Source organism: Galeopterus variegatus, unplaced genomic scaffold, assembly GCF_000696425.1.
Source record: "Galeopterus variegatus unplaced genomic scaffold, G_variegatus-3.0.2 Scaffold5143, whole genome shotgun sequence".
Taxonomy (NCBI): domain Eukaryota; kingdom Metazoa; phylum Chordata; class Mammalia; order Dermoptera; family Cynocephalidae; genus Galeopterus; species Galeopterus variegatus.
In genome coordinates, this window is record NW_007731254.1 from 112,909 (window position 1) to 126,436 (window position 13,528).

At 35.6% G+C, this 13,528-nt stretch overlaps 2 protein-coding genes across 2 annotated transcripts in view; one reads left to right on the forward strand and one right to left on the reverse strand.

Annotated features, from left to right (window-relative positions):
* DIS3 (DIS3 exosome endoribonuclease and 3'-5' exoribonuclease) overlaps window positions 1–11,052 on the reverse strand; it is a 25,443-nt gene extending 14,391 nt beyond the window's left edge. Inside the window, exons 1-13 of the mRNA XM_008588997.1 lie at window positions 10,708–11,052; window positions 9,942–10,099; window positions 8,024–8,217; window positions 7,548–7,621; window positions 5,759–5,926; window positions 4,522–4,683; window positions 3,112–3,225; window positions 2,853–2,990; window positions 2,160–2,306; window positions 1,669–1,785; window positions 1,321–1,422; window positions 561–625; window positions 389–473 (exon numbers count right to left, since the gene is read on the reverse strand). Of these exons, the coding sequence (XP_008587219.1) occupies window positions 389–473; window positions 561–625; window positions 1,321–1,422; window positions 1,669–1,785; window positions 2,160–2,306; window positions 2,853–2,990; window positions 3,112–3,225; window positions 4,522–4,683; window positions 5,759–5,926; window positions 7,548–7,621; window positions 8,024–8,217; window positions 9,942–10,099; window positions 10,708–10,935 (1,752 nt within the window). The 5' untranslated portion in view covers window positions 10,936–11,052. The remainder of the gene's footprint in view (window positions 1–388; window positions 474–560; window positions 626–1,320; window positions 1,423–1,668; window positions 1,786–2,159; window positions 2,307–2,852; window positions 2,991–3,111; window positions 3,226–4,521; window positions 4,684–5,758; window positions 5,927–7,547; window positions 7,622–8,023; window positions 8,218–9,941; window positions 10,100–10,707) is intronic.
* Window positions 11,053–11,377: 325 nt separating this feature from the next.
* Window positions 11,378–13,528, forward strand: part of PIBF1 (progesterone immunomodulatory binding factor 1) — a 20,124-nt gene continuing 17,973 nt past the window's right edge. The window contains exons 1-2 of the mRNA XM_008588995.1: window positions 11,378–11,520; window positions 12,507–12,801. Coding sequence (XP_008587217.1) covers window positions 12,550–12,801 — 252 coding nt within the window. The 5' untranslated portion in view covers window positions 11,378–11,520; window positions 12,507–12,549. The remainder of the gene's footprint in view (window positions 11,521–12,506; window positions 12,802–13,528) is intronic.

Here is a 13,528-nt window from a genome sequence, read left to right on the forward strand (position 1 = left end):
CCGGTCCGGTACGGGGGCAACACTGAGGGTTGCGATCCGTTGCCGGACACGGAAAAAGACAAAAGACAAAAAAATAAAATAAAATAAAATAAAACACTAACCATTTATAAGTAGGAACATCTTCACTTATTGGGATTCCTGAGTTAAGAATAAAATCATCTATTTGGTCTTCTCAAGTATACAGGCTTTGTAAGTTTCTGAATAGGGCAGCATAACTAATTTCTAAACAATATCAAGAATTAAGCAGATAACTAAAAAAAAATGAGATTTTGATGTAACACTGGAGAAAAATTTCTTAACTTTATAAGCCTAACTTTTTCAAAACAATCTAGAAAACTGTTGAAAGTACCAAAGATTTTAAATATTAAAGATTAATCATGAAACTAACCCTTGAATTAATGACACTTTTGGTAAACCTCGTTTTTAAGATTTCAGCACTGTGATTCATTTCCCAAATACATGAAAATGCCAGCCTGTCGGGAAAAAATAGACAGCATTTGTTAATGAGAGTCAGATAAAGTAGTAAATAAGATGTTCTGATGAAAAAAATGCATAAGTACCTGTCAACATTACATCTTAAGGAACATAAATTAGAGCTAAGCAATTCTGGAACCATGTCAATCCTCTGTAAAAGATAAAAACAGAGTTGCAGATTACTTAGCTTTACCCATACTTTTATTTAATGTTCTGTTCTCAAATAACATTAATTTAACAAGAAACAAAAGGGAGTGATCTAGTCTTTGTGAATAGGAGAATTGAGAAAATGTCAAAAAAAGAGTCTGTTTCTAGAAAAGTACTGATACAAAATTTTACAGAAGGGAAGCAACGAACGAAAACTGGACTTCACCCCAGTGGATTTAAGTTTAAGTCCCTATACACTCACCACCTAGCTGTCCTCTGAAAGTTTGAAATCTCTGGTCTTTGTAAGTTTGTACTCAATTAACTGACACACGTCCCACCAGCTCTATGACTGGACCTTTCTCCAATGATTAACACAAAGTACATGGTGTTCAAAAATACTAAAAAAAGAGAAAAACTAAATTCTTACGGAAAAAAGCATGGAAGAACTTTAACAATGAATCATAACAGATTAAGCTTAACCTTCCCCTTTACTTTTGCAATTTTTCTCCGTAAGTTTATGACTATACTTTAGTCATTTGAGCCACTCAATAACAAAAATGTGCAATATTTTCTGTACTTTAAGGCCATTTTATTTTATGTATTTCCTTTAGCTAATTCATGCACTATTTCAAATTGTGACTGTTCAAGAATCCAAAAGAGCTCATGATAGTTAAAAAATTTTAAATACAACACATTTACCTTTTCACAAAGATATACAGTTGTTCCTCTTCTGGCTGATTCTTGATCCAAGGCATTTCCTGGCCTAATAAAATGGCTAACATCAGCAATATGAACACCAACCTCAAAAAAAAAATAAATAAATAAAAGGATATCAATATATGCTCAAATGGGTAAATATACCAATGGAGTAAATGAGAAGAAATTTAGCTAAACTGAAAAAGGACTCAGTCACATCTACCATTTCAACTTCTGGCACAAGCCTGTTAATTTCTGCAGCTATAACTACTGCACATTAAAAAAAAAAAAAAAAAACGAACTCAAAAGCAGAACTCTATTTAGATAGAAACATCATTACAATATGAATACCTCCAAATTTCCATTTTCGAGTTCTCTACAATGCAGAGCATCATCTATGTCAGTACATCCTGGTGGGTCCACACTGCAAACACACAGATGCCTTAGGTCTTCTCGGTTTTTCATGTCCTAGAAGATGCCACATTAGAAAGAAAGAAATTATTTCAACAGTATGACTGCAACATAGCTCTTGTGAAATCAATAATATCTATATAAAAACAACTTAGCTTTATTTTCTTGATGACAACCACATATTACGATTTATAACTAGTGGTTTCCCTGTTTTTGAAAAATCTGATATGTGCTAGTGTCTGACCCTTAGAAAATTTTATCTTTCAGCAAAGAGGCAAAAGATTTCTGTAATACCTAAGAGTGCTGTACTTAATTAAATGTTAGGGAAGAGAGACCGTGGTTTTTACATATTTAAAATACATATAGAAATTAAACAAAACTAGCTAGAATATAATAATGTGTGAAGTCACTAAGAATTCTTTTTAACTTACCTTTTCAGTAATGCTCCAGGGCATCTTTGGCAGAAAGCTAAGAACAGCCTGTGAAAAAGGCTGATGGGGAACATCATGCTCAAGTAACAAAACTTCTGTTTCCGTCTCTTTCTCTCCAACCTCACCTAAATTTTTTACAAAGTGTCCCTAAAACCAAAAAGTATTATTAGAAAGGCCTGTTTTACAGCTAATTTACATTTTATTATCATATTAAATTCTTTGGCATTTATCTATCACCTCTTATTTCTAAACGTTCCCACTTCTTAAAAATGACCCTTTGGTAAATCAAAGGTGAAAATGACAAGACCTCTTAACAGATTTATGATGAAGACTTCATGAGGGTCCAGTTCTTATATTACAAAGCATCTATTTCCTGTTAACGTTCAAGTTTAAAATGTGTTTCAAATATAATAGCTTCAAAATTTGTTGATTAAAATTAATGGAGGATGCAAACACATTTTTTAAAGTCACCATCAATAGAAGTTATTTGGAAATTTGAGTATAAGTAACCATATGGTTTACAATGGACTTTCATAAAACTAATTTGAAGACTGGATACACAATTTATCAAGTAACTTTGTGAAATATCCCTAAGTTCCAGTGTGAACCTATATATAAATGTAGATCTTATTTTCATTAAAAGCAGCAATATTATTCACAAATTTTTAATTAAAATAAATACTTTAAGCTTACATTTGGATATCTGGAATTTCTGGGCCAACCATCAATAGCAACAATAATTCTCCGTCCTTCTAATGTAGAAGCCTGTCTTGTTTCTATCCGAATTCGAGGAATTCTCCTATCAGCAGGTGTAAAGAGATGTCTTCTTGACTAGAGAAAGTTTAGAAAAAAAGATTTTACACACACAACATATCTGAGCATGAGGGCAAAGGGAGGACTGTAAGTTCTATTAAATGTTTCTCATTTTTATAGTAAAATGCTCTTTACTTACCTCCTTAATATCAGACTTGGAAAGCATGCCACAATAGGGTCTCCAATTTCTTTTTATTATTCCTACAACTCTACCTGTAGGCTTTAACATTTTTTCATTTACAGCAGCCTTAAGCTGGAATATAAAAATAAAAATCTTCAGTTATTTTTCCACTAAGTAAAATGAATGAGGCAATTTCCCATTAAAATTAAAATATATACATGGATTCTAATACATCCAGGAAGTAAATTATGACATAAAACTACAGAATCCTTATGCTTCATAATTCTAGGCAAGAGCATGCCAAACCAAACCATGGAAATTGTTCTACCATAAATAAGCACTACAAAATCAATCAACATAAAAAGAAAATATAAATATAACCAAATAAATATGTTAAAACTCAAATCTTTTCATGTTTAATATGAGGATTTACAGCCTAGAACATACACACAGGCCTGGGAGTTACCAGGCTAGAATTTTAGCACTAGTTTGCACTAATTAGCTATGTGGTTATGGTGAATAGTTTCCTCTGGACCTTTACTAAATCATTTAAAAAAAGAGATCTTTAAAGGTTCTTCCTTATCCAAAATAAAAACCCAAATAAAAAGCGTCTGCTATTAGAAAGAACAGAACAATCTTATGGTATTCCACCTCTACTTCTGCCTTTGAAATAACTTTTATTGACTATTACTCTCCAAAGGCCTGGACTCTCTAAGGATGTTATAGTAAGACTCTGGAGCACTAAATATAATTGATGGAAAAAGAACTACAAATATTGTATGTATTCCAACTATTCATATTCTTCTTCTTCTTTTTTTTTTTTTTTAAAGATGACCGGTAAGGGGATCTTAACCCTTGACTTGGTGTTATAAGCACCACACTCTACCGAATGAGCCACGGGCTAGCCTTCATATTATTCTTACAATTATAAAATAGAAAAATAAATAGGTCATATCGAACAGACTTACAGACTTAGTTCATAAGGAAGTAACTGAAAGCATTCTCTTCATAACGAATATGGCAACAGAGAAGGAAAAATTAGATATGCCCAAATATAAAGGCCCAGAAGTACATCCACTATGCTGATGAAATTTTAATATTACATAATTTCTGAAAATTTTAAATTTGTATTTATTTAAACCTCACTAATTCAGATCACATACTTGAATGCCACAGATTTCTAGTTTTATGCTCGAATTAATAGTCTTTTTGCATTTAAACACACTTATTAGAACAAATTAAGACATTAATTTCAAAGAAAACTGCTTAAGAGCTAGAAGCTTTTAAAACTTGTATATGACATGTTAAATTTACAGAACTATAATCTTACTCAATAAATTTGAAAGCAATGAAATTTGTTTAACTTTCTCCAAAGTGGACACATTAATACAAAGCTACAGACAAAAAAAACCCTGCTTGGTTTCATACCATTCGCTCTCTCTCTTCTTCTTTCTCCACATCTTCATTTTGACCTTCATCATGTAAAACCACAGAAGATGGTGCTACCCACTGACTCTTGGAGAGAAGCTCTACAGCAACAATATCTTCATGAATAGCTCGGTTTAAATGTTTAAGTCCTTGTAAGAGTATCTGTTTAAAACAGCATATGGCATGTGCCCAGTTTTTTTTTTTTTTAAGCAATCATGACAGACTTCCTTTTTGCTCCAATTTTTTTTTTTTTTTTAAGCAATCATGACAGACTTCCTTTTTGCTCCAATTTTTTTTTTTTTGAAAGTTTTGTTGTTGGTTTAATTTATTAATCATTAACATCCAGTGACACTGACATATCCCTTCCCGGCCTGCATCCCCCAAGCCCTGGCAAGTCTGATCTGTCCAGTAAAAAATAGTATGAGGAGGAGGAGTGGACGGCCACACACATGCAACCACAGCTTAAACTACAGTGATTCTAAACTGTGGCTGCAACAGCACTGCTGTTTTGTCCAAATATTTTTAAAGACCATATAATAATAGGAAGGTCACTAAGTTTACACACACTCTGAATGTCCTATATAATCTCTATTTCCCCTCCTTTACATGTTTTCTTTCTTTATAGTATCCCTTTATTCCATACCCTTAATTTCTCAACATCAAGTAGAAAAAGCATGGTTCAGAAAATATGGGTTGTGTTCATGGCTCCACCATAACTTACAAGCGTACCAAGAAAGTCTGAGAAACTTACTTAAACTCTCTAAATCCCAGTGTCCTAACTGGTAAAATGAAAAAAGAGCACCTACTTTTGTAGGCTGGGTTAAAGATTAAATGAAATGCTCCATGCAAGAGTTAAAAGAATACCTGGTAAACAGTGAGCACTCCAAAAATGGTTGCTATTTCCTTTACAGTGTGTAAAGCCCTCTGCATAGTATACAAATAGTACTTACCATGCTGGCAATAGCATATAAAATAGAAGCTTTTTTTTTTATTGCTTAATAAAGTAGACTTTTATTCTCTTAGATGTAGGCTGATAGAAAGTTCTTTTCTTCAATAAGTTTTCTAAAAAAGTGATTAATTCTACTAGTATCTATTACCTTCCATATGAGTAACTGCCTTCGAGTCGATCAACTAGGAAAATAAAGCACACCTAAATTCTCATACAAAAAAACACTCATTAAGGGATATAATGAACAAAAAGTATTTTAGTGTATAAGGAATTTATTTGCACACTTACCTCTTTATTTTCTTCAGTGTCTCCATGAATCCATACTGTAGCTTCTAAGTAATTTTCCCTGCTGGCTCTGAATGTTCCTTGAAGGTATGTACCAGATTTTATGCCTTGTTGTAGCTTACTTAAGGGCAGGTGCTCTGAAAATATTATTTTTCCACTTTCTATTTCATTCTATGAAATAAGCAAACCAAAAGATGCAGTAGTAAGTCTTCTGTTTGTTCAATATACAACTATCACTAATATCAGGTAATTAAAAAAAAAAAAGGGCTGGCCAGTTAGCTCAATTAGAGCATGGAGCTGAGAACACCAAGGTTCAGGGTTTGATCTGTACCAGCCAGATGCCAAAAAATATACATATATATATATTATATATATATATGCATTATGGTATATACAACTCTAGAAATTTGAGAGAACATAGCAAAGTATTTCTTCTAGACCAGTGGTATCCAAAACAACTTTCTGTGATAAAGGGAATATTCTTTTTGTGATGTCCAACACAGCAGCTACTATGAACAAGTTTCTCTTGAGCACTTGAAAAGTAAATAGACAGTACAATCGAGAAAACGAATTTTTAATCTGAATTAAATTTAAATAGCTACATGGAACTAGTGGCTACATATTAGAAAGGGCAATCCTAAATGTGTATTCCTAAAATCAAGCCCAGCTTTTATCTTCTCATTTCCTTTTAGTTTTGAATAGTAGCTGGTAAAGGACGAGCAGGGATGAGAGAAATGTTGTAAAGACCAGATGTATGTATAATACCCTGTTATATAAAATCTATTTGTATAACAACAATAGCTACCATTTACATTTACTATAGCTATGTGCAAGGCACTGAGATCTTTATTAATGCTATATTACCTCACTCAATCCTCATAACAATGCTATGAAGCTGTTATTGCTAAACACTATATATAAGAAAATGAAGGCTCAGAGTTTAATTATTGCCTTAGTGTTCCTCATAATACGTCATCTTACACACTGACATTAGAGTGGTCTACAAGTACCATTTCTGATCGTTCTCTCTTGCTCCTCCACCCACACTCTTATACACCCTTAATTTCTCTTAGCCTTGCCATATAAGGTAGAGAGCTCAGAATCCTATCTATCTTTTCTTCATAGCAGCCCCTTGGGGAGATCTGTGTAAGACATGTGAAGAATTACTAACCTATAATGGCTACCAGAGGCTGGTGCAGGGGGAGAAGTGGAGAACTAACAGTTACAAAACTATGCTGTCTACCCTAAGTGAGTCATTGTGCAGTACGTGCATGTATTGAAACAGTGCATTATACCCCACAGATATACTCCAGTAAATGTTAAAATAATTTTAAAAATTACTAACCTACAGAATAAATTCTAGATCCTCGTTATCTGGCCCCTCCCCTTCTATCTTATCTCATCTTATGACTCCCTTCCTTCCTCCTTTGGGCATTATACTCCCTGTTTGTATTGCCTGCCACTTCTTTATTTGTGAAACACCAACTCATTATCCACAAACCATCCATAGATTCCATTCATTTTTTCATGAACCAAATAGTGCCACTATTTGCCAGGCCCTACTGAGGTTGCTGGGGATATATCTATTCCAAAAAGTCAATTCACTTAGGCATGGCATTTCAACAGGTCTTTTACAGCCATTCTTGTTGTTTATAATCCAACTCTTATTCCAATTCCAGCATAACCAATGATATTCCGATTTTTTAATTTGCTAACTAGAAGCTTACTATCCCAAAGAGGCTATTTTAATATTTCACTTATCAAAAACAAAATAAAACAAACTCAAACATACCCCTTCTTCAGACAAACAAGCAAGACGATCTATGAGTTCAGGGTTAGCAGTTAGGCTCTTTACATATTCTTCACCTGAAAAGTAAGTTTATGTTGTTCTTGATAAATTCAAGTTTGATTTTTTTTTTTAGACATAGAAGAACATGGCTAATCTTGTTTTTGACAGTAGATTGTCAATCAAAAAAAAAAAGAAATCTGTTGATGTGATCGTGCCTAAGCCAAGGCAGTGGGTCCACTAGATCCATGAGCTTTTATTGCTAAGCCAATTGCAAATAGTGACGGGAAAATTAACAGTCCGTGGCACCATAACTTACTTAGCTTAAAAACTTTGAGCAATTAAAAAATGCAAAAATATCACATGAAGTTATACAGGACTATGAAAATATTAAATAGTCAAGTGACTATCTGCCCACAAGCCTAGTGATAATTTTATATGTTTTGCAAACATGTGCTAATAGCTTCTAGATCTAGACTTACAAGTGAAAGCTGGTATTCCTTCTTCTACAGCTTTCTCTTTGTTTTTCCTGTCATTTGTTATGAAAATAACTTGTAGCTGATTCTCTGCTGACATTTTCTTCAAGTGTTCATTGTACCATTTTGCTGCTACTCGAATGGCTCTATCATTCCTGTCATTAGCATTTTCTCCCTGTTTTTGTTCTACGTAGGTTTCTCTAAATGCAAAGAAAAGGAAAAACCAGTGAAATAAAAGGAAATCAATAGAAACATGATATGTAAAAACTCTTAAGATATAAATGCTTAACAATCACTAAACTGGAAAATCAATGATATATCTTTTTGTCTTGAATGTATTCAGATTTATACTTCAAAAGAAATAAAATCCTTATGGTTAAGTTTTTAAGAAAACAATCTGTTTGGAAAAGAAAAAAAATCATGCTACTAACGGGACAATAAAAAGGCTACTACGATTTTATTTCACACAAAAAAATTCAAAATCAGAACTTATAGTTTTGTTGCTTGATAGAGTGCTTTACTATAAAAAAGAATTCATACTTCAGGTTGAGATGTTAAATGAGTTAACAGTTTGTTGAAACAAACTACAATAACACTTTACAGATATGATAACGAAATTTCACTTCAACTTTAGATAAACAGCAATTCCCAAAAGCTATCTTCAGACTGCAAGTCCAGATATAGATATGATTACATATTCCTTCAAAGTCTATCCACTCTGAACTCTCAAATGTCAACAGACTTATGTTTTTTTAAATATGTTCTTCACAGATTTAAGTACAATAAAAAATTCAGTACGACTTCTAATGCTTAAAAATAACAGATCCAATTTTAGAATTTTAGACTTGTTTATTTAATGGCTTTAGAATATTTTATTCCTCACCATTAAATTAGCTGTACCAGGTAATGCTTAAAGCTCATCAGTGAAAGACACGGTCATAAATTTTTTAATTGTTTTTAACATGACTTGAGTAATAAAATCTTAGATGAGATTTGCCTAGGTGTCTTAGGAGTCTTCTGGTCAAACCCAGTAGTGCTAAGACCTATTCACTGCATTTGAACTAACAAAATTGCTAATCCTTGATGAATCTCATGATCATGCTCCACAAAAACTTGGACATCCTGCACTGAAAATTAAGTGATGTTTCTTTTTCTGGATTTTAAGGAGGTGCTAGGAATAAGAAGTCTACAAGAGCTTTACCGGTATTCTTCATAAGAACAATATTTAAGTAGGAGATAAAAAATAAAGATATTTGAGATATTAATTTTTTAATTTGCATAATCTGATGGGATTTCATTACCAGAATTCTACAGTATAATCCAATGGTTCTCAGTTGAGGTCAATTTGCCCCCCAGGTGATGCCTGGCAATGTCTGGAGACATTTTGTGCTATTACAACTCAGTGGTGGGGATGGGGATTGCCACTGGCGTACAGTGGGTAGAGGCCAGAGATGCTACCAAACATCCTACAATGTATAAGACAGCCTTTCCACAACAAAAAATTATCCAGTCCAAAATGTTGATGGTGCCAAGGTTGAGAAATCTTGTTCTAATCTAATAAAAGTATCAAAGATACCTATCGTACATTATTTATATAACATAATAAATAGGTAATACCATATTTTCTAAGAACATACATTAAGTTCAAACAAAGTTATGCTAAAACCAATTCAAAATGAAAATATTTTGGAAATAAAAGTACCTATTGTAGCCTGGGAATCAGCAGACCTTGGTTCTAGGCTTCATTCCATCAATACCTATGTGACCTTAGTGAGGTCCACTTAACATTATCTTTGCATAGCTGTGTAAGAACCAAAAGTATAAAAGCTATCTTCTGAAATGTCACAAATTACTCCCAGCAACCCTCTCCCAAATTTAACTAATCCTATGGTTTTTCTGATATGTAATATAATTTTCCTCCTACCTATGGTGCTCATTAGTGAACGTATAGAAATGCTTCTCTTGATTGTTAGTTACATCTCGGATTCGTTTATATACAGGGGCGCTCCGGTTTCTCACTTCTTGGAGAACTGTTTGCAGCACAATTACGTTCCTGATGGCGGGGTCCTCAAGAACATCAATCTTAGAAAAAAAAAAGTTAAAAAAGTTAATTTCTCCTACATTCACCTGTAAATTGTTTCTATTAAACATAGACCCTCTTGGTTTAAAAACACTGAACATACATTAAGCCAAGGAGATATTTTGGTATAGAAAAAGTGACAGTAGTCTCTCAATCCTTCGGGTCTACTATAGTAGAGCACACGTAAACAGACCGATCACAAAACTTCATGGAATTAAGGCTATTAATAGAGAAATACGTTGGCCCACATAGTTTTCGTTTGTAGGCACTTACAAGCTGCCTGGGGTCGCAGGCTGGAGGCCACAGAAGCCCAGGTCCCCGGCCTCCAGGCACTTAACAATCTAAGGCAGAAGAGACACCAGGAGTTAGGAAATTAACGTGGCTAAACTATGACTCCACGAACCGGGGGGAAACAAACAAAAAACAGCACAAGGAAAAGAAGCGCGGCCTGGGGAACGGGAAGTGTGGGTCCCGATGGGTTTGCCTCTCCCTAGGTACACGATACTGCCAAAGACCCTCCTCCCTGGGCCTCGATTTCCTTCTCTGCCACACCTCCCCGTGCTGGTGGAGCTGCATCGCCCGTGGTTTGCCCTCCCGCCCGCGGACGGACCTGGTGCAATAACACGTTAGTGTCAGGCATCAAGTAGTGCGGCCACGGGCAGAGGCTGCTTGCCGGATCCTGGGGCTGCGACTCCAGCACTGGCCCCTCGTGCGCCCCGCCACACGCCATGCACCCGGGCGCGCCGCAGCCGATGTCGTCCCGCAGGTAGTGCTCACGCACGATCTTCATCACGCCGCCCGCCCGGGTCTTTTTTAAGAAGGTCTTGGACTTAAGCATCTTGCTTCGCGGCGCACAATTCCCACCCCGGCAGTGTTCTTCCTGTGAAAAGCGTAAAGCTAGGAACTCTATCGCACTATACCTCACCCGGAGGTTCGCCTCTTCCCGCTCCAGGATATTAGTAAACACCTCTCGCGGGAAAACGCCTAAATGACGTTGGTTGGCTCTCTGACGGCTGCGAGGATTGGACGAGAGCGAGGCGGGTGGGCGGAGCCCGGAGCCATTTCCGCCGGTGGCCAGGAAGCGGTTCCCCTCTGGACTCCAGCTCCCAGCATGCGTTGCTCCCTGCTCCTCATCAGATCTCGGCAGGCTGAGTTCCGGCGGTGTAGGTAGGTGCACGCCGCTGCTGCTTCGGTGCTCCTCCGGGCGCCAAAATGGTTGCCTTGGTTACGGGTCCTAACCGTCCCCAGCTCTGAGATCCCTTTGTTGAGGGGCTGGAGTCTGAGCTGCTGACTGGAGACGCCTAGTCCAGCCTTCGTTGTGGAGTAATTGAAGCCTTCCAGGTGGCTTGCGTCTCTTTTTTCCCGCTCGGAGCCAAGTATCCTCCGTTGCTGCCAAGCTTGGGGTTTACCCTTCACGTCGCACGTAAGGGCAGCCCGCATCTCTGATCCTTTGTTATCTAGGGGAGAATTTGCCTTTGATTCCATCTTTCCTTACCCTTTTCTCTTTAAAAAGGAGAATGGCCGATCTTACTGTAGTTCTTACTGTTTCCCCTCCACACACCTCTTTTCCTAATTATTCAGTTTAGAAAAACTGACAAATACAAAACTAATTTATTATATCATGTGGTATTCAAACAAGGGAGTTCCTAAAATTTTTATGAAAGGGTAAGCAGTTCTATTTAGAATACTCGAGTTTTCTTCTTTCTCCCTTAGTTTTCATTGTTATCTAGCTAGTCTATAATAAATGTTTTTGTCTCACTGTTTCCCTGTTTAAAAAATCTTCGATAATGCCTCATTGTCTGTAGAATAAGATCCGAACCCGTTTTGACAAGACTACAGTCTTGCTTTTGCAGGGCGTGTGTGTTTGTGTTTTGGGGTGGAGGAGAGTCGATATTCAAATTCAAAAAGACGTGTCTCCTGCTGAACTACCACTCTTCCGCTGTTACTTTACACTTCCTCTATCTGTGTAACATCCTTAATACCTGCATGATTTTTCCTTTTTTCCTACGCCTGTCCGAATCCTTCAAGTTTCTAAGTCCTACTTATGTATAACTTTCTCCTGACCAACTCAGAAGTGACTTCTCTTATCTTTGAGCATATGTTGCTTTTATTAATTCCTTTCTTGGGTACTAATGAGCTTTATCCTTTTTCTTGTACGTTTCTTTGTTTCCTCCAAATAAGATTCCTGCCCCCAGGAGCTGGTTTTTTAAATTCATCAAAGGGCCAAGTTCATAGTAGGATTTAATGAGTGTATGTTTGATTGTAACTGTAATTTACTGTAGTACTCTGTTCTAGATTTGGGATCTTCCTTAGAGATTTAGAGAATCCGTAGTATTTCTTTAATACACTATCTGCTTTCCATAGTTAATATCTCAGAATATTTAAATTCATGTTTTTTTTCATCTACAGCAAATTGAAATAGAATTAGAGAAGAAAACGGATCCATAGTAAAATGTCTCGAAAAATTTCTAAGGAATCAAAAAAAGTGAATATCTCTAGTTCTCTGGAATCTGAAGATATTAGTTTAGAGACAACAGTTCCTACAGATGATATTTCCTCATCAGAAGAGCAAGAGGGTAAAGTCAAAATCACCAGGCAGCTAATTGAACGAAAAGAACTACTTCATAATATTCAGTTACTGAAGATAGAGCTATCCCAGAAAAATATGATGATCGACAATTTGAAAGTGGATTATCTTACAAAGGTAAGGCTGGGTGTAAATTTTATCTATACGCTTTATTGCCTTCAAACTAAATATCTAAGAATTAAGTTTATATGTATGCTATCTGAACTTGATGCATTTATATTTCTTATCCAAGACAGCCTTTAAGTACTTAGGTATTAAAAGGTGGGGTGATTTAAAAGTGGGCAGGGATGAATTACTTCTGTAGCTCAATTTTAAAAATCTATTACGTGTAAGGTGTATTTTCTTAGGTATGTTTTCTAGCCAAGTCGTTTTCTGCCTAATTGAGAACTAATCCTGATGTGACTAGTTTGATAGGGAGAATCAAGATCATAATTATATTATTGATTCTGTATTGTTTTCAGCCCTGCAGATTTGGTTTCTTTGGTATTTTTCTATTTGCTAGTTACAGTATCTGTGTCTTCCTATTTGATAGTTACTATATCATAGTAAGAGATATAAATTCAGTTACCATAGTCTTTAGCAAGCGATGTTTGCCATGCAAATAAAAATGGATGTTCTAGCCTTTGTATTTCTGCCCTATGTGGTTATTTACAGTTACAGAGTATTTTATGTAAGACTTGGTAAAGTTGTCACTAGCTATTAGAAATATACAGTGTTTACACAAAGGTGGGAAGACTTCTTTACTCTTACTACTTCTGTCTCAGAAAATCTTTTCTTTCTAATGGTAAACCCTCCACATTTGCTTTTTTTTTTTTTTTTTTTTTTTTTTTTTTTTTTTTTCCTG